Raw genomic sequence first — 19,771 nt, 5'->3', positions numbered from 1 at the left:
GCAGACGATACAAGGCCTTCTACGCCCGCACCTCCAGACTCAGGAACAGCTTCATCCCCAGGGCCATAGCTGCTATGAACCGGTCCTGCTGAGCCGGATGGCCACAACGCATAGATCAACTTGCACTTTACCCTGTCTAAAACTGTTACAATTGTTTCATTTCGTTGGGTTGCTGTTAATTACTTAAATTATTGCATCGTATGGGAGGCGCATTCCCAATCTCGTTGTACCCCTGGGTACAATGACAATAAAGATGTATTGTATTGTATTGGTGACGTTTCGGGTCGAGAATCTCTTCTTCAGGAGCCTGAAGGATCTCGACCCAAAAAGTCACCTACTCCTTTTCTCCAGATATGCTGCCTGTCCATGTTTTCGTGTCTATCTTCGGTTTAAACCAGCAATTGCAGTTTCTTGCTGCTGAACATGCTGAAGTAACTGGACAGCATCTGTGTGTGTTGGGAATGGACAGGCGACGTTTCAGACCGGGACCCTTCGGGCCAGATTCGCGGGCAGAACGTGGCGACTAGCCCAATGGACCGTTTGCGATTGTGATGCGTGATCCTCTCGTGCTCTTGTCCTTTCCCCGATGGGAAGCATCGGCGGCCGCGGCAGGAAGAAGGTGCGCGGGCGGGCGTGCGGGCACGCGGGGAGGCGGCGGCGGTGTGTTGTTGCCATCAGGTGCTTCCTTGTTGACAGGGGCCGTTGGCGTGCCGGCTGATTGACGTCCCGACGTCCCGCCTCCACTTCTGCGAGTGCGAGAAAAAAAAAACAAGGCAGCAGCCGTCAATCAGCGAGGTGGGAGCACGAGCCTGTCACCGGGGAAACGGACGCAACCGGAGCCCGGGACTGACTGACAGTCAGTGTCAGGGCGAGTGCGCCTGCAGCTTGCCGCGTTCACTTGCTTGCAATATTCCGGCTCGCATTCAAGTCCCGCATCTGCAACTCTAGCGCATCTCTCTTATGGATTGGTCGAGATAACATCAGAGGCGCAGAAATGTAAATGTTGCGGCTTTTCGGTACGTTTTGTTCCTGTGTTGCGTGCTCAGAAGGATTTCGGTTGGTGGCAGTAGTTGGTTCGTGTGCAGGAGGGACTGTCACAATTATAGCGGGAGGTTTGCAACACGTATTTGGATTTTGTTTTGCAATTTAACAGTATAATTTATATACCATGCACGTTGTGGACGATCGCCGTTTCCTCTCTTTTAATTTAAAGAATTGAAAGTCGACCTTGCCCTGTTTAGTTTTGTTTTTGCAAGTTGTTTTTTTAAACGAGAAAACCATGGCGGAAGGAAAGGCGGAACGCGGTGTCCCGTCTCTGGTGCCTTCGTGTTCTGTTTCGCCCTCCTGGGCCAAAAAGGAGGGAGTTGAAGCTGTGTCAAACGGAGACTGTGTGGGAGAAGAGCCGGTGACTGCAGTGGTAGGCGTCCTGCCATCAAGTCCCGGAGCAGACACATGCACACCTTCACCAGTAACTGCACCATCCCAAGATGGAAAACCAGGCATACCTCGCAGGAGCAGCATCATTAAGGTAAGATTGAAACTGACATGCTTTATATTCTAGTATCAGCCCTCTTTATACAGGTGATTTTTCATTTGGAAGTGAGCATTCAATTAAAGATTATTCGGTGGATGATTGTGTCTTGGATTGATGAATGTTTTGGTCGGGTATCTTATCCTATGAATTTAAACATCAGGATCAATTTCCGATAGAATTTACCTGGTGTACCAGGTGCAGTTTTATAATTTTTTAGAAAATTTGCACACTACTACGCATAAACTAAATCGAATTACCACGGTTTATGACAGACAAATGCAGGCATTTAAATCAACGTTCCAAAGTTTTGCTTTCAAATACTTTGTCTGGACTACTTACTGTTTTCCCCAATCCCACCTCATTGCATGCATTGTTATTGCCGTAGATGTACCCTTTTGAAAAGAAAATCATCAGGGTTTGACAGTTTTTATTTCAACTGATGATAAGGGGTTGGCATTTCGTCCACTGATAGTTCCAATAAATTCTACAGGATTGTTCTGGAGATTTGAGGTTGAATGATGCTATCTTTGCTGTTTTGTGGCAGTTGTTATATTATAATTTGGAAGCTAATTTTAATATATATACTATATTAGTGTAAGAGTTGATCTTGGATATTTGTGTATGGATTTTATCAATGGTCATGATTGTGATTCGATTAAAGATAGATAAATGTATAATTCTGAGGTGGAAATTTCCATTAATATTTGTACCACACTATCAGCTTTGAGATTTATGTTTTATGTATGTTTTGGCAATACTGCTTTAGACCTGATATGTATTTTTTAGAAATTCCAAATGTCAAGCCAAATTTCATTAGCCGTGTCTCAGTTAGTGGCATTCTTGCCTGAGAGTAGGAGGTTCTGGATTCAGTTCCCACTCCAGATGCTCAAAATTAATAATCTAGGCTCACAGTTCAGTGTATCACTTGAGGGATCCCCCAACGTTGGCAATGCTTTCTTTTGGATGAGATGTTAATTCGTCTACTCATTATTTCAAAGAGCTGAGGATATGCTGAATGAACAGGTGATCTTGTAATTTACAAAAACAGAATATGACATTATTATAATGTTTATATTTGTAGACAATGTGTGTATAAATTGGCCTTTATATTTCCTACATTACAACAATGAACTCTGAGATAGCTCATAATTACCTCAGTGATCAAAAATCACTCTGAGATGTTCTTAAAGTAAGAGGGACTTTGCTATACAAATGCTCAACTAATTACAGACAAAATTGTCTACAGCACGATGGCATGAATATTTTTCTTTATCATTGCTGCAATTCTGAAGACGGGGTGGAGGGATCATCTGTAGGCAGCTGAGATTAGTTTATTTTAGCATGATGTTTGGCACAGACATTGTGGGCTGAAGGGCCTTTTCCCGCGCTGTACTTTCCTATGTCCTAAGTTTTATTTAGGAAATATAAAGGATCCATATAATTTAATCTTGTCTAAAATCTTCCACATATTCTGGTTGGATTTCTTTGCACTTTGGTCCCCCCCCCCCCCCCCCCCCCCATGTACATTGATGAACTTTGATTGAAAGTAATCTGATTTTCAGGTCTTTGACATTGTTGTTCTGTGAATGATTATTGAACGTACGTAAGGCTAACACAGATGTTGTTTAATACATTTTAAATTTTCCAGTTCCAATTTGTATTCCAAAATAATTTCCTGGGCATTGTTACCATGTTTACACATGAAAAATTACCTGATTGTTCTGCCACTTGAACTGGGATTTTTTTACATCATAATTCTGAGATGCAGAATTTCAAAATACAGAGGAAAGTACTTAAAACTAATAATGTATAGAGTTTATCTAGCTTGCCACAATCTTAGAAACTACAGCAAACATGCAAGGAAATTTGTGGAAAGCTTGTATACCCAAGTTGTGTTGGTGTACATTGCCATCATGTGTATTTTAGTGAAGAATGCATTTGCTGATCTTTTCAAATTTTCATAATCCTATTGCCAGTCTGGTGCATGTACATGTTACATCAGACATTTACTAATTACCAGATGATAAACATTCATGGGAGTAGGGGCAGAATCAGCATGTATTAATATCTGCATGGACAGACGATTGGTGACAAAGCAAGTTGATGCTGTCGTTTACTGCCAGGTATACTGAGAAGGGCTAAGTCAAGAGCAGAAAGAAGGACAAGGAGATTGCGATGGGAAAATGATAGGTTAGGCCAGTGGGGAACACTTTGTCAGATGAAAGATAATGTGAGGTTATCTACTTTGGTAGGAAGAACAAAAAAACCAGATATTGTTTAAATAGAGATAGATTCAGCAGCATTTCAGACCAATCTGGGTGTCCTTGTACATGAAACAAAGAGTAGGATGCAGATGCAGCAACCACGTAAGTGGGCGAATGGAATCTTGCAAATGGGTTAGAACAGAATAGTAAGATTGTAGAAACTACAGCTGGAATTCTGTGTGTGTGTGTGTGTGTATATATATATATATATATATATGTATATATATATATATATATATATATATATATATATATATATATATATGAGTTTAGAAGTGTGAGGTGATGCTTCTGAGGAGAATGCTTCTGAGTTTTCCCTCATGGGAGGCTGCAGAACGAGACGGTATAATTCTTTTGAATTGGGGTTTCCCATATAAAACAGCGATGAAGATTAACTTTCTCTATGAATCATGTATCTTTGGAATTCACTTCCCTAAAAATGGATGGACATTTTGTTTACAAGGGTTTCAGCAGTTTTGTGGAGCAAGATTCAAAATGCAGCTGAGGCACAGTCAGGCCAGGCAAGATCTTCCGGATTGTCAGCCTATGGCCTACACCTACTCCTATTTCTTGCCTTCTTATAAGATAAAGCAAATATTGTTACCATATCATGATTTATGGAAATTGCTGCAAGGCAAAGATGGAACAAGGGGACTCTTTTGTTCCCCATGGGTCATTGCTCGTGCCATTGGTTGAAAATAGTTCAGACTTAACATGTGGGCAAGGTAAAAAAAATTATGTTCAGTTGTCTTAAAACGTAAAGTGTGGTAACAGTGACGAGGAAAGTAAAGGACTGCAGATGGTCATAGAATAAGCAGAAAGCTTGTGCACTTTAATCAGAATGAATAAGAAGAGATAATATAGATAAAATGGCACAGTTCTAAAGGATTTGCTGGAAAACAGAGATCTGGTTATGAATTATATAAATCTTTTGAAGGTGACAGGGCAAGCTGTAAAAAACATCAATATAAATATGTGCTGGTTCTGGAACAACTGCTTAAGGAAAGCGCTTCACTCTTTAGGATCCTGTGCTTTGTAAGTGGAGGTACTGAGTATAAAAGCAGGGACGTTAGTTTGAAGATTTTATCAAAAACCTGCTTACCCACAGATGGAGCATTGCATCCATTTTTGGTTATCGTACTTTAGGAAGATTGTGAAGGTGCAATAGTCCTAAAAAGAATGTTTCCAGAGATAATGATGAAAGAAGATTGAGAGGAAATATTGAAAAGGTATAGAAAATCAAGCTAAAGCTGTTTCCATTAGCTTGTGGTTGAAGAACCGGGGCCACAGATCTATAATAATGGATAAGTGACTGTGAAGGAAAATATTTTTTACATAGAAAGTAGTTATAATCTGAAACTTTTGGCTTGTAAACATGGGAGCAGAATCAATCAGGGATTTCAAAAGAAATTTGAAGTAAGATTATTTATAATGGAATGGGGGAAAAAGTGGGCATAATTAGACTGATGGGATTGATTCACAGGAGTTCAGACAGTCAATGGGCTGAAAGATTCTAGCTCATAATAAGATTTTTTTTGTAGGCATGATACTGTTGTTAAACATATTAATTTAGCAAAGGATTTGGGAAGTATTCTGAAGAGAGAAAGAGCGTTGTTTACTCAGAATCATTAATTACAATATTATTGTACCTTTGTTTCAATATATTAATCTACACGGCTAGGCGTTTTGTATAAACATAAGAATTAAACAAAATAATTTCATTCCAGCATCAATACAATTGAGACAAAAAAAAGCTGAAGATTCTGAAAACCTGAAATAAAAACACAAAATGCTGGAAACACTCAGCAGGTTAGGCAGCGTCTGTGGAAAGGATAACAGTTAATGTCTTAGGTTGAAGGCCCTTTGTTCCTTTTCCATCGCAAACATGCCAATTTAATTATGTGTCTCTTTCCCAAGTGCTGCTAGGTCTGGTGAATATTCCCAGCATTTGTTTTGTTTTTATTTTAGTATTGCTATCGTGTTTGGCATCTCAGTGAATTCTCAACTTTGTCCTCTTTGAAATATGAAATTTGTCCATCATGATTGCAATATCAGGTTGAATTTAGCAACAGTACTTACACTGAAAGTAACTGAGTTGTACTGCACTTTTACCCAAGAAAAAGTATGTTGAGCAGGAATGTTAACCCCAATATAGTACGTGACTGCGTAGATTATGATTCTAATATTGAGTGCAGCAGCTGCATGTTACACATATAAAAACTGGTAAAACAAAACAAGATCTGAGATACTGTAAAATATTTAGTTGCATATCCATCTTTGCATATCCATCAGCTAAAGGAATATTAATCGAGATGAAACAATTGGTAAAGGTGGCACATATGATTGACAGGCAGCTGCCACGTCAGTCGCTCAGTGGTTCTTGGTTGATTAAAATCACAAATGGAACCACTATATTACTCAGGGTGTGCCTCAGGGTTGGGTGATGGGCCCGTTGCTGTTTGTCATCTACAATGATTTGGATGAGAACAAACAGGGCAAGATTAGCAAGTTTGCTGATGAGACAAAAGTTAGTGGTTTTGCAGATAGTGAAGATGGTTGTGAACAATTGCAGTAGAAACTGGATCGATTGACCAGGCGGGTGAAGGAATGGTTGATGGAATTTAATACAGAGAAGTATGAGGTGTTGCATTTTGGGACGTTAAACAAGGGCAGGACCTACACAGTAAATGGTAAGCCTCTAAGTAATGTTGTAGAGCAGAGGGATCTAGTGAGTACAGGTGCATGGTTCCTTTTAAGGTCGAGTTGCAGGTAGATAAGGTGGCCAAAAGGCTTTTGGCACTTTGGCTTTCGTCAATCAGAGTATTGAGTACAGAAGTTGGGAGGTCATGTTGCAGTTATATAAGACGTTGGTGAGACTGCATTTAGAATATTATGTTCAGTTCTGGGCACCATGTTATAGGAAAGATATTGTCAAGCTTGAAAGGGTTCAGAAAAGATTTACGAGGATGCTGCCAGGACTAGAGGGTGTGAGCTATAGGGAGAGGTTGAGTAGACTGGGTCTCTATTCCATGGAGCACAGGAGGATGAGGGGAGATCTTATCGAGGTATACAAAATCATGAGAGGAATAGATCGGGTAGATGCACAGAGTCTTTTGCCCAGAGTAGGGGAATCAAGGACCAAAGGACATAGGTTCAAGGTGAAGGGGAAAAGATTTAATAGGAATCCGAGGGGTAATTTTTTCACACAAAAAGTGGTGGGTGTATGGAACAAGCTGCCAGAGGAGGTAGATGAGGCTGGGACTATCCCATCGTTTAAGAAACAGTTAGACGGGTACATGGATAGGACAGGTTTGGAGAGATATGGACCAAGCGCAGACAAGTGGGACTAGTGCAGCTGGGACATTGTTGGCCGGTGTGGGCGTGTTGGGCCGAAGGGCCTGTTTCCACTGTATCACTATATGACTCTATGACTATAAACGGCTATGAATGGATGCCGCAAATGTCCTTCACATGTTTAACTTCTCCATTCCATCTTTGCAGCCAAGACATTGTGTTGTACCGATGGCATTTACTGAAATTAAATTATTCATAATTGTTGAGGTATTGGGCAACGTGATGAAAACTTTAGTGCCTTAAAATCTAGGAAATGTCTTTGGTAGGAAACAGGGAATCATATAAGGTTAGATAAAGTTTAGAAAGAAGTGAAATGAGAGCCCAGAAGTTTATTATTTATTACACAAAGTTGCTGCAACCAAAACCTGTATTGGTTTGCTAGATTTAACCTGCCCCAGGTTCTTGGCATGATCGTTTTTGTGAGATTTAAAAAAAAAATCAATTCAGTTACTTGAATGGCATCCATAAAAAGCAAGTGAGCTTGTTTAATATTCTGTTCCAGTTGATGTCAAGCATGAACTAAGTTTATCATTTGCCAGTGCAGTGCATAGAAAACAAGATAGATGAATTCTGTCCACTTTTCAGGCATGAAGACTGAGTCTTTCTTCAAAAGCTGATCTTGGGTGGAATATCTAATTAACACAACTAGACTGGTTTTATTTTTCTATGAAAACTGCGGGATAATGTTAGACATTTCTACTAATGCCATTCTGAAACCTTCACATCAACATTTCACTTCCTTAAATGGAACATTGACCAATGGAAATAAGTTATATAGCTTTTGCTGGCTGCACTGTTATTTGCCATTTTGGGGAAATAGTGTGGATAAATATTTTCCATTCAGTTCTTAGCAAGACAAAAAATAACTAAAACATTTGTTTCTTGAGTATTAATTAAAAGGAGAGGAGAGCTTCAGGAGAGCTCAATCATTTATCTTTTGAAATTAGATCTTTTTATTCTGGAGAGCAAGGAGAGTTTTTATTCTCAAGTATTATTTGAAGCACTGAGCAGGTCCTCTCCAGGTTGTAATCGTCCAACTTATGCACAGAGAACAGCACAGGAGCAGGCCCGTCAGCCCAGCCAAACAGTCTGCCAAACACGATGCCACTAATCCTGCAAATAACTCATATCTCCACATTTCCTGCACATCCTATCCACAGGTCTATTCAATGCCACTATTGTATCTGCCTCAACCATCACCCCCGGCAATGTGATCCAGGCACCACCACCCTCTATGGGGGAAATAAATTGTTCCGCACATCTTTAAATTTAGCCTTTGTCACCTTAAAGCTATGTCCTCTAGAATTTGATATTTCCACTCTGGGAAAAAGTTAGGGAGATCAGCAGGATTGAATTGCCGGCTGCTGAAGGGCTGGAGTCATCTTTCGTGCCTGCAAACATGGCCTGCACGCGAGGTTCTGAATTATGAACTGTCTGGATTACGGACAGATCACAGGAACAGAATCCCTGCTGAACCTGGGCAGGGCATACATTCTGTTTGCATTGCACGGAACATGGAAGAAATTATTTCTTGCAGCAACACAACAGATAGTACTTAGTAGACACCAGAATAAACAAACAGAGGTTTGATAAAAAAGAAAGAAACAAACAAACAATATAGTGCAAAAAACAAAACAAAGCCCAAGTCCGTAATGTAATCAAGGCTTTTCGTAGTTCGGCGTTTAGTTGGAGTTTGTAGTGTACTGTAACTGTACCTACAAGTACCAGATCTGTTAGCATTATTGCATGTAGTTAAATGTGCAAACATTGTTTAGTCTCTACGGTGCAGGTCAAAAGCAGACATCCTGGGGAATGTTCTATTTTGGAATTGCTTTGACTACGATAAAAGAGAAAAGAAAATAATTTAATTTGTGCTGTTAATTAATTTTCATGTTACTTTAAAATATCACACAAATATGTGATCCTAATAGGCAACACAGCAAAGGCTAATAGCTTTTCTAATTTGTTGATCCTTTAGAAACTTTTGTATTCTTACGTCATAAGAAGAGTAGTTTCCTTTTTACTGTAACTTCTGCATAGTGCCATCATAAAGTCCATTGCTACATACAGTATTTTTATTTTACTGCTTATTTTTTCACCACTGTAGTGTGTGGCTGGGGGAAGTTGATGTCAAATTTGAACAAGTTCTGCTGAAGGCTCTTGACCTGAAGGATTACCTATTTCTCATTTCATAGACGTGACCAGATCTACTGAGTGTTTCCAGCATTTTCTGCTTTTGATTAAGATTTCCAGTAGTTGGAGTTTTTCATTTTTCACATTTAACTTTAGCTTGCAAAACATGTTATTTTCCTAACTTAATAACTTTCATGCAATGATGTACTTTTGCATCAGAGAACAGTTTTCTTGGTAAAAGATAAGTCACCAAAACGAATGTTAAATAAGTGAGTTTCTAATTGGAGCCTTACTTGATCAATGACGAACTTCAAAAATTGGTATGATAGTCAATGCAGCTGATGTATCTGATTCCTGATTTTCTCTTCATTTCAATCAGTTGGAAAATTCAAAGTATTATCAAGTGGACCTATTTTTCCTCCATCCCAATTGTATTCAAATTTGGGCCTTTACCATGAATATTATTTTGGACACATTTTATTAGCTGCAATGAATGATTGAATTTATTGTTTTACACATGATTCGCGAAGATTCAAGGATTATGAAGGGTATACATGTTACAACAGTTTACCAACCACAGCAGTTGCAGGCCCCAGGGTGCCCAACCAGTGGTACAGTGTCACCCAACAAGCGATTACATATGAGGAACATGAACTTAGTGCCTGCTCAGTTCCTACAGATGACATATACAGTGCCCTCCAGAATGTTTGGGACAAAAACCCATCATTTATTTATTTGCCTCTGTACTCCTCAATTTGAGATTTGTAATAGAAAAACTCACATGTGGCTAAAGTGCACATTGTCAGATTTTATTAAAGGGTATTTTTATACATTTTGGTTTCACCATGTAGAAGTTACAGCTGTGTTTATACATAGTCCCCCCCATTTCAGGGCACCATAATGTTTGGGACACATGGCTTCATAGGTGTTTGTAATTGCTCAGGTGTGTTTAATTGCCTCCTTAATGCAGGTATAAGAGAGCTCTCGGCACCTAGTCTTTCCTCCAATCTTTCCATCACCTTTGGAAACTTTTATTGCTGTTTATCAACATGAGGACCAAAGTTGTGCCAATGAAAGTCAAAGAAGCCATTATGAGACTGAGAAACAAGAATAAAACTGTTAGAGACAAACCTTAGGCTCACCAAAATCAACTGTTTGGAACATCATCAAGAAGAAAGAGAGCACTGGTGAGCTTACTAATCACAAAGGGACTGGCAGGCCAAGGAAGACCTCCACAGCTGATGACAGAAGAATTCTCTTTATAATAAAGAAAAATCCCCAAACACCTATCCGACAGATCAGAAACACTCTTCAGGAATCAGGTGTGGATTTGACAATGACCACTGTCCGCAGAAGACTTTATGAACAGAAATACAGAGGCTACACTGCAAGATGTAAACCACTGGTTAACTGCAAAAATAGATGGCCAGGTTATAGTTTGCCAAAAAAGTACTTAAAAAAGCAACCACAGTTCTGGAAAAAGGTCTTGTGGACAGATGAGACGAAGATTAACTTATATCAGAGTGATGGCAAGAGCAAAGTATGGAGGAGGGAAGGAACTGCCCAAGATCCAAAGCATACCACCTCATCTGTGAAACACAGTGGTGGGGGTGTTATGGCCTGGATATGTATAGCTACTGAAGGTACTGGCTCACTTATCTTCATTGATATTACAACTGCTGATGGTAGTAGCACAATTAATTCTGAAGTGTATAGACACATTCTATCTGCTCAAGTTCAAACAAATGCCTCAATGGTGTCAGGTTAGGTAAGGGGGAAGTGCAGCGAGACCTGGGTGTCCTTGTACACAAGTCACTGAATGTTGGCGTGCAGGTACAGCAGGCAGTGAAGAAAGCTGATGGCATGTTGGCCTTCATAATGAGACGATTTCTGCAGTTGTATAGGGCCCTGGTAAGACCACATCTGGAGTTTTGTGTACTGTTTTGGTCTCCCAATTTGAGGAAGGACATTCTTGTAATTGAGGCAGTGCAGCATAGGTTCACGAGATTGATCCCTGGGATGGCGGAACTGTCATATGAGGAAAGATTGAAAAGACTAGGCTTTTATTCACTGGAGTTTAGAAGGATGAGAGGGAATCTTATAGAGACATAAAATTATAAAAAGACTGGACAAGCTAGATGCAGGAAAAATGTTCCCAATGTTGGGGGAGTCCAGAACCAGGGGCCACAGTCTTAGAATAAAGGGGAGGCCATTTCAAACTGAGGTGAGAAGGAACTTTTTCACCCAGAGAGTTGTGAATTTGTAGAATTCTCTGCCACAGAGGGCAGTGGAGGGCAATTCACTGGGTGAATTTAAGAGAGAGTTAGATAGAGCTCTGGGGGCTAGTGGAATCAAGGGATATGGGGAGAAGTTGGGCACAGATTACTGATTGTGGATGATCAGCCATGATCACAATGAATGGCGGTGCTAGCTCGAAGGGCCGAATGGCCTCCTCCTGCACCTATTTTCTATGTTTCTAAAACTCATTGGCCGGCAGTTCATTCTGCAGCAAGACAATGATCCCGAACATACTGCTAAAACAAAAAAGGAGCTTTTCAAGGCTAAAAAACGGTGAAATCTTGAGTGGCCAAGTCAATCGCCCGATCTAAACCCAATTGAGCATGTATTTTATTTGCTGGAGAGAAAACTGAGAGGGACTAGCCCCCAAAACAAGCATCAGCTAAAGATGGCTGCAATATAGGCCTGGCAGAGCATCACTAGAGAAGACACCCAACAACTGGTGATGTCCATGAATCGCAGACTTCAAGCAGTCATTGCATGCATAGGATATGCAACGAAATACTAAACATAACTACTTTCATTTACATGACATTGCTGTGTCCAAAACATTAAGGTGCCCTGAAATAGGGGGACTATGTATAAACACTGCTGTAATTTCTACATGGTGAAACCAAAATGTATAAAAATGGCCTTTATTAAAATCTGACAATGTGCACTTCAACCACATGTGATTTTTTTTTCTATTACAAATCTCAAATTGTGGAGTACAGAGGCAAATAAATAAATGATGGGTGTTTGTCCCAAACATTCTGGAGGGCACTGTATGGCACAAATAATTGGCTTGTGGGATGTATAGGCAAAAATTTATGCTGTCTCTTCAGCTGATAAATATTTTATCTTTTCCCAATGGATTGAACCATGCAGTCCTTCCTCCTACTTGCAGTCCATCCCTGGGTTAAAAACACCCAACTTATAGACGCCGGTACATACAGACAAATTCTTATCAAATTGTTAAATTCCACAATCTGACATGTTGATTCCTAGATGCTGGAAGAATGTTCCCAATGTTGGGCGAGTCCAAAACCAGGGGCCACAGCCTTAGAATAAAGGGGAGGCCGTTTAAAACTGAGGTGAGAAGGAACTTTTTCATCCAGAGAGTTGTGAATTTGTGGAATTCTCTGCCACAGAAGGCAGTGGAGGACAAATCACTGGATGGATTTAAGAGAGAGTTAGATAGAGCTCTAGGGGCTAGTGGAATCAAGGGATATAGGGAGAAGGCAGGCACGGGTTATTGATGTGGATGATCAGCCATGATCACAATGAATGGTGGTGCTGGCTCGAAAGGCCGAATGGTCTCCTCCTGCACCTATTTTCTATGTTTCTCTCTGCACTTTTAGTAATTGTTCTTTCTTATCAGTCTTATGTGGTTTTGATGCCATGCATTTTTGGGAGCATTTTCCTAATTGTGGAGAGAATTTACTTACGGGCATCTGTAAAATGGAACCCATTTATTGCCTGAGGATAGCCTGTATTTCCTCCATTCACCTGTTCTCTTTGTGTGTCCTTCAACTTTCTCTACTTCTCCTATCACCCACCTGGACTTAGGGCAATTTACAACATCCAATTAATCTACCTGGATATTTTAAATTATAACTGAGCAATATAATCAAAGAGTTTTGAACGATGCAGTCCTTTATAAGGCAGAGTTTAATAGCATAATGTTCATCTGAACTCAAGAGAAGCTAATTACATTAATTAACCATTTTAAGGTTAGTCCCAATCACCTGAAGGTGCTTGGAAAAATTTCGTACGACTTCTCGGGGCAAGAATACCTTGTATCCTATCTGGTTTGGGATGTGAGAGGAAACAGGAACCTGGGTCACAGTGAGAACATACAAACCAAACACATACAGCACCTGGGGATAGGATCAAATCTGGGCTCTGGAACTTTGAGGTAGCAGTGCTAACAACTGCACTACTGTGCTGATTCTTCACCTACTCCTATCTCTCTCTCTCTCACATGAGGCCCACGTTTGTAGAAGTTTCCTTTCTCTTAACTAGATTATGTTTAGAGAACTTCTACTTGGTGACAGTGCAGAGAATTTGCTTCCTGTCAAGGCTGTTTGTTCATCCTGTGTTAAGCGAATGTCTTTGACATTTAATACACAATGAAACGATCATTTTTGGATAGAGTCTAAAACAGGTGTGAGGCAGAGCAACCACCTGTATATTAGACTGCATTTCTTCTGGGCATTGATGGTAAACAATTCAAACACTTCAATGTTGTGCAATGGGAAATTATTGTAAATGATAAGAGGCATTCCTAGAGGCTGTGGTTAACTTCACTTGCGTTTCTTGCTCTGAGAAATGTTCCCAACACCCTCAGGTTATTGGGACAATAGACAATAGACAATAGACAATAGACAATAGATGCAGGAGTAGGCCATTCAGCCCTTCGAGCCAGCACCGCCATTCAATGCGATCATGGCTGATCACTCTCAATCAGTACCCCGTTCCTGCCTTCTCCCCATACCCCCTCACTCCTCTATCCTTAAGAGCTCTATCCAGCTCTCTCTTGAAAGCATCCAACGAACTGGCCTCCACTGCCTTCTGAGGCAGAGAATTCCACACCTTCACCACACGACTGAAAAAGTTCTTCCTCATCTCCGTTCTAAATGGCCTACCCCTTATTCTTAAACTGTGGCCCCTTGTTCTGGACTCCCCCAACATTGGGAACATGTTTCCTGCCTCTAATGTGTCCAATCCCCTAATTATCTTATATGTTTCAATAAGATCCCCCCTCATCCTTCTAAATTCCAGTGTATACAAGCCCAATCGCTCCAGCCTTTCAACATACGACAGTCCCGCCATTCCGGGAATTAACCTAGTGAACCTACGCTGCACGCCCTCCATAGCAAGAATATCCTTCCTCAAATTTGGAGACCAAAACTGCACACAGTACTCCAGGTGCGGTCTCACCAGGGCCCGGTACAACTGTAGAAGGACCTCTTTGCTCCTATACTCAACTCCTCTTGTTACGAAGGCCAACATTCCATTGGCTTTCTTCACTGCCTGCTGTACCTGCATGCTTCCTTTCATTGACTGATGCACTAGGACACCCAGATCTCGTTGAACTCCCCCTCCTCCTAACTTGACACCATTCAGATAATAATCTGTCTTTCTATTCTTACTTCCAAAGTGAATAACCTCACACTTATCTACATTAAACTGCATCTGCCATGTATCCGCCCACTCACACAACCTGTCCGTCACCCTGCAGCCTTATTGCATCTTCCTCACAATTCACACTACCCCCCAGCTTAGTATCATCTGCAAATTTGCTAATGGTACTTTTAATCCCTTCGTCTAAGTCATTAATGTATATCGTAAATAGCTGGGGTCCCAGCACCGAACCTTGCGGTACCCCACTGGTCACTGCCTGCCATTCCGAAAGGGACCCATTTATCCCCACTCTTTGCTTTCTGTCTGTCAACCAATTTTCTATCCATGTCAGTACCCTACCCCCAATACCATGTGCCCTAATTTTGCCCACTAATCTCCTATGTGGGACCTTGTCGAAGGCTTTCTGAAAGTCGAGGTACACCACATCCACTGATTCTCCCCTGTCAATTTTCCTAGTTACATCCTCAAAAGATTCCAGTAGATTTGTCAAGCATGATTTCCCCTTCGTAAATCCATGCTGACTCGGAATGATCCTGTCACTGCTATCCAAATGCTCAGCAATTTCGTCTTTTATAATTGACTCCAGCATCTTCCCCACCACTGATGTCAGACTAACTGGTCTATAATTACCCGTTTTCTCTCTCCCTCCTTTCTTAAAAAGTGGGATAACATTTGCTATCCTCCAATCCACAGGAACTGATCCTGAATCTATAGAACATTGAAAAATGATCTCCAATGCTTCCACTATTTCTAGAGCCACTTCCTTAAGTACCCTGGGATGCAGACCATCAGGCCCTGGGGATTTATCAGCCTTCAGTCCCATCAGTCTACCCAAAACCATTTCCTGCCTAATGTGGATTTCCTTCAGTTCCTCCATCACCCTAGGTTCTCCGGCCCCTAGAACATTTGGGAGATTGTGTGTATCTTCCTCAGTGAAGACAGATCCAAAGTAACGGTTTAACTCGTCTGCCATTTCTTTGTTCCCCATAATAAATTCTCCTGCTTCTGTCTTCAAGGGACCCACATTTGCCTTGACTATTTTTTTCCTCTTCACGTACCTAAAAAAACTTTTGCTATCCTCCTTTATATTATTGGCTAGTTTACCCTCGTACCTCATCTTTTCTCCCCGTATTGCCTTTTTAGTTAACTTTTGTTGCTCTTTAAAAGAGTCCCAATCCTCTGTCTTCCCACTCTTCTTTGCTATGTTATACTTCCTCTCCTTAATTTTTATGCTGTCCCTGACTTCCCTTGTCAGCCACAGGTGTCTCTTACTCCCCTTAGAGTTTTTCCGCCTCTTTGAAATAAATTGATCCTGCAACCTCTGCATTATTCCCAGGAATACCTGCCATTGCTGTTCTACCGTCTTCCCTGCTAGGGCCTCCTTCCAGTCAATTTTGGCCAGCTCCTGCCTCATGCCTCTGTAATCCCCTTTGCTATACTGTAATACTGCCACTTCCGATTTTCCCTTCTGCCTTTCCATTTGCAGAGTAAAACTTATCATGTTGTGATCACTGCGTCCTAATGGCTCTTTTACCTCTAGTCCCCTTATCAGATCAGGATCATTACACAACACTAAATCCAGAATTGCCTTCTCCCTGGTAGGCTCCAGTACAAGCTGTTCTAAGAATCCATCTCGAAGGCACTCTACAAACTCTCTTTCCTGGGGTCCATTTCCAACCTGATTTTCCCAGTCTACCTGCATGTTGAAATCTCCCATAACCACCGTAGCATTACATTTTTGACACGCCAATTTTATCTCCTGATTCAACTTGCACCCTATGTCGAGGCTACTGTTTGGGGGCCTATAGATAACTCCCATTAGGGTCTTTTTACCCTTACAATTTCTCATTTCAACATCTCCTGATTCTATGTCACCCCTTGCAAGGGAATGAATATCATTCCTTACCATCAGAGCAACCCCACCCCCTCTGCCCACCTGTCTGTCTTTTCTATACGTTGTGTACCCCTGAATATTCAGTTCCCAGCCCTGGTCCTCTTGTAGCCATGTCTCAGTGATCCCTACAACATCATACTTGCCCATGACTAACTGAGCCTCAAGCTCATCCACTTTATTTTTTATACTACGCGCATTTAAGTACAACACTTTAACTTCTGTATTTACCTCCCCTCTCACATCGGTCACAATTGGCCCTGCCCTTAATTTCTTTTCCCCTCTAGAACTTCTGTTCCCATTCTTCCCGAAAGTCTTTTGCAATATCTCCTGTATTCCCTTTTACCTCATCTTCATATTCACAATTTGTTAACCCCTCCCCCCCACTACTTAGTTTAAAGCCACAGGTGTCACACTAGCAAACCTGCCTGCCAGAATGTTTGTCCCCCTGCTGTTAAGATGTAACCCGTCCCTTTTGTACAAGTCACCCCTAGCCCAGAAGAGATCCCAGTGGTCCAGAAATCTAAATCCCTGCTCTCTGCACCAGCCCCTCAGCCATAAATTCATACCCTCTATCTCTCTGTTCCTGGCCTGACCAGCACGAGGTACCAGTAGCAGTCCAGAGATAACCACCTTCGACGTCCTACTTCTCAGTGTTTTTCCCAACTCTCTAAACTCCCGCTGTAGCACCTCCTTCCTCTTCCGCCTGACGTCATTCGTGCCCACGTGCACAACGACTTCAGGTTGATCACCTTCCCTCACTAGGATTTTCTGAAGCCGGTCCGTGATGTGTTGAACCCTGGCACCAGGGAGGCAACAGACCATCCTCAAGTCCCTCCTGCTGCCACAGAATCTTCTGTCCGTCCCTCGGACGATGGAGTCACCGACCACTACGGCTCTTCCTGACTTCGGTCTCCCCTGTCGAGTACCCTTGCCAACAGGTCCGCCACTCGGACTGGAAACGTCTTCTGCCCCGACAGTTCCCAAGAGGGTATACCTATTTGCAATAGGCACAGCCACTGGGGTCTCCTGTAGTCCTCGTCCACTCCCCCCTGAAACAGTCTCCCATCTTCGCTCGACCTGGACCCTTGGCGTGACAGCCTCACAATAGGTCCTGTCGAGGAAACTCTCGCATTCCCGGATGGTCATCCAACTGCCTCTCCAACTCCACCACACGTCCCTTCAGGAGCTGCACCTGGACACAGTTCTTGCAGGTGTAGCTCCCAGAAGCTCCAGCGACGTCCCTGTCTTCCCACATCCTGCAGGAAACACACTGCACCAACTTTTCCGCCATTACCTTGTGTCTATAACAGTTCTGGCTTAAAACAATTGTAACCTCCTCACCTCAGCCTCCTCGCCGAAGACTCGCAGCCAAAGACTCGCTCTTTTCTCACTGGGCTGCACCCGAACAGGGCTGCACCCTTTTGCAAGTCTTGCTTATATCACCAATTAAATTGCCTGATTGTCCAATTTACCTGACTTCTCACTTAAATTAACACTTACTTTTCTTCTCAGCCAACGGGCGTCCTTGCTCTGCTCCCGGACTTTTCAAACTGACTACTAGCGTCCTCTTGGCGCTCTTTTTAAACTGCCTTTTCCACTGTAATTAACACTTACTTTTCTTCTCAGCCAACGGGCGTCCTTGCTCTGCTCCCGGACTTTTCAAACTTACTACTAGCGTCCTCTTGGCGCTCTTTTTAAACTGCCTTTTCCACTGTAATTAACACTTACTTTTCTTCTCAGCCAACGGGCGTCCTTGCTCTGCTCCCGGACTCCTGGTCCTGGTTGTTGATTCATGTAATTAGCTCCTCTTAAATCCAGATGAACATTGTGCTGTTAAACTCTCGCTAATAGAGGACTGCATTGTCCAAAACTCTAATTATATTGCTACATTATAATTTAAAATATCCAATTTGCTTTACTTTTGCACATTTATGTTATTTATTTCTTTCGGTGTCAGGATTGTGTTGCTATTGCAAAAAAATGGGTTGGTTTACACAGTGCTTTAAAATTGTTCAATATTTTATGTGTTTCAGTATTTCACAATAATAAACTGTGTTGATTCTTTTGATGTGTGTTGATTTTGCACACTCCTGAGGATTGATTGTTATGTCCTGTGCTGCTTTCGGGGAGAGTTGAGACTCAATCCAGGTAGTCATAAGAGAAAGACATACAACAGTATTTGCAGAGTGGGAAGCTACCTTCATTTTTCTTATTTTTAGTACCTCTCTCAGGCAGCATCATGAAAACTGTATCATCATTTCTGCCTGTGTGATTCTTTCTGTTTGCAGATCAACTGGTGTATTTGACTGTATAATACCATTTCAAAGAACAATCTGGATCATGCAATTAGATATGATGTGCATATATAAATGCAAAATCCTTTTTTCATTATGTTCTGTTAATAGTTAGGACTTTAAGTATGTACTGAGTTCTTTGTGTTGTAATTGAAATATTTGCGGCTGTTAAAATTTTCAGTTCCCTTGGGTGTGTGTTCTGTTTCCTGTTAAGATCTTGCTTTGCAGATGAGTTCTGCTGCAAAAGCTGATTGTTATCAGTGCCTTTAAGAAAACTTTAGTGGGCTAGTCTTACACTTGAGGCAATGAACGTGGAGTTACAAATTACTTTTGGCTTCAAACTGAATAGAATATTTGATTTACTAAAATAAATATGAAAAAATGAATGGTTTCATTGCAGAAAATATCAATTCATTATTATTGATTTGTTTGTAGTGTTGGAAGAAACTAAATAGTGTGGAAGCCTAAGAAATGTTTTCATTAAATAAAATTAAATTGGCAAAAAGTATGCAACCCTGGATTAGTTGCTTAATGTCACTAATCCAGGGTTGCATGACTCTTCTGAAGAGGATGTGGTTGTATTGTGTAGCAACTCCTTAGCTCGTATTTTATCTGCTAGAGGTTTTTTGTGTGTAGCATGTTACCAAAGCTAAAGGAAGTAAATTTGGGTTAGCAAGCCAGCACACAATGCTATGCATAACATATAGAACATTGCATGGCTTGCTGATGGTGTTACTAACAAACAGTAACTATAACAAATATTTCAATGACTATCAAGACATTGTTCAAATGAAGTTTAGATTGTGAATACATAGGTTTAACTGCAATCTTTAACAAAGTTTGATCTTGCAGGACCTTGCAGGATAAATGTCCA

The 19,771-nt window shown here is 41.3% G+C and overlaps 1 protein-coding gene across 3 annotated transcripts in view; it reads left to right on the top strand.

The window, feature by feature from the left end:
• Positions 1–810: 810 nt before the first annotated feature.
• plcl2 (phospholipase C like 2) overlaps positions 811–19,771 on the top strand; it is a 252,196-nt gene continuing 233,235 nt past the window's right edge. For all 3 annotated transcript variants that reach the window (XM_078418041.1, XM_078418033.1, XM_078418023.1), the window contains exon 1: positions 811–1,528. In XM_078418041.1, the coding sequence (XP_078274167.1) occupies positions 1,280–1,528 (249 nt within the window). In that variant the 5' untranslated portion in view covers positions 811–1,279. The remainder of the gene's footprint in view (positions 1,529–19,771) is intronic.

The sequence above is a fragment of the Rhinoraja longicauda genome, chromosome 2, assembly GCF_053455715.1.
Source record: "Rhinoraja longicauda isolate Sanriku21f chromosome 2, sRhiLon1.1, whole genome shotgun sequence".
In the NCBI taxonomy this organism is placed as follows: domain Eukaryota; kingdom Metazoa; phylum Chordata; class Chondrichthyes; order Rajiformes; family Arhynchobatidae; genus Rhinoraja; species Rhinoraja longicauda.
Note: the sequence above shows the minus strand (reverse complement) of the source record. Positions and strands in the feature narration are given on the sequence as shown.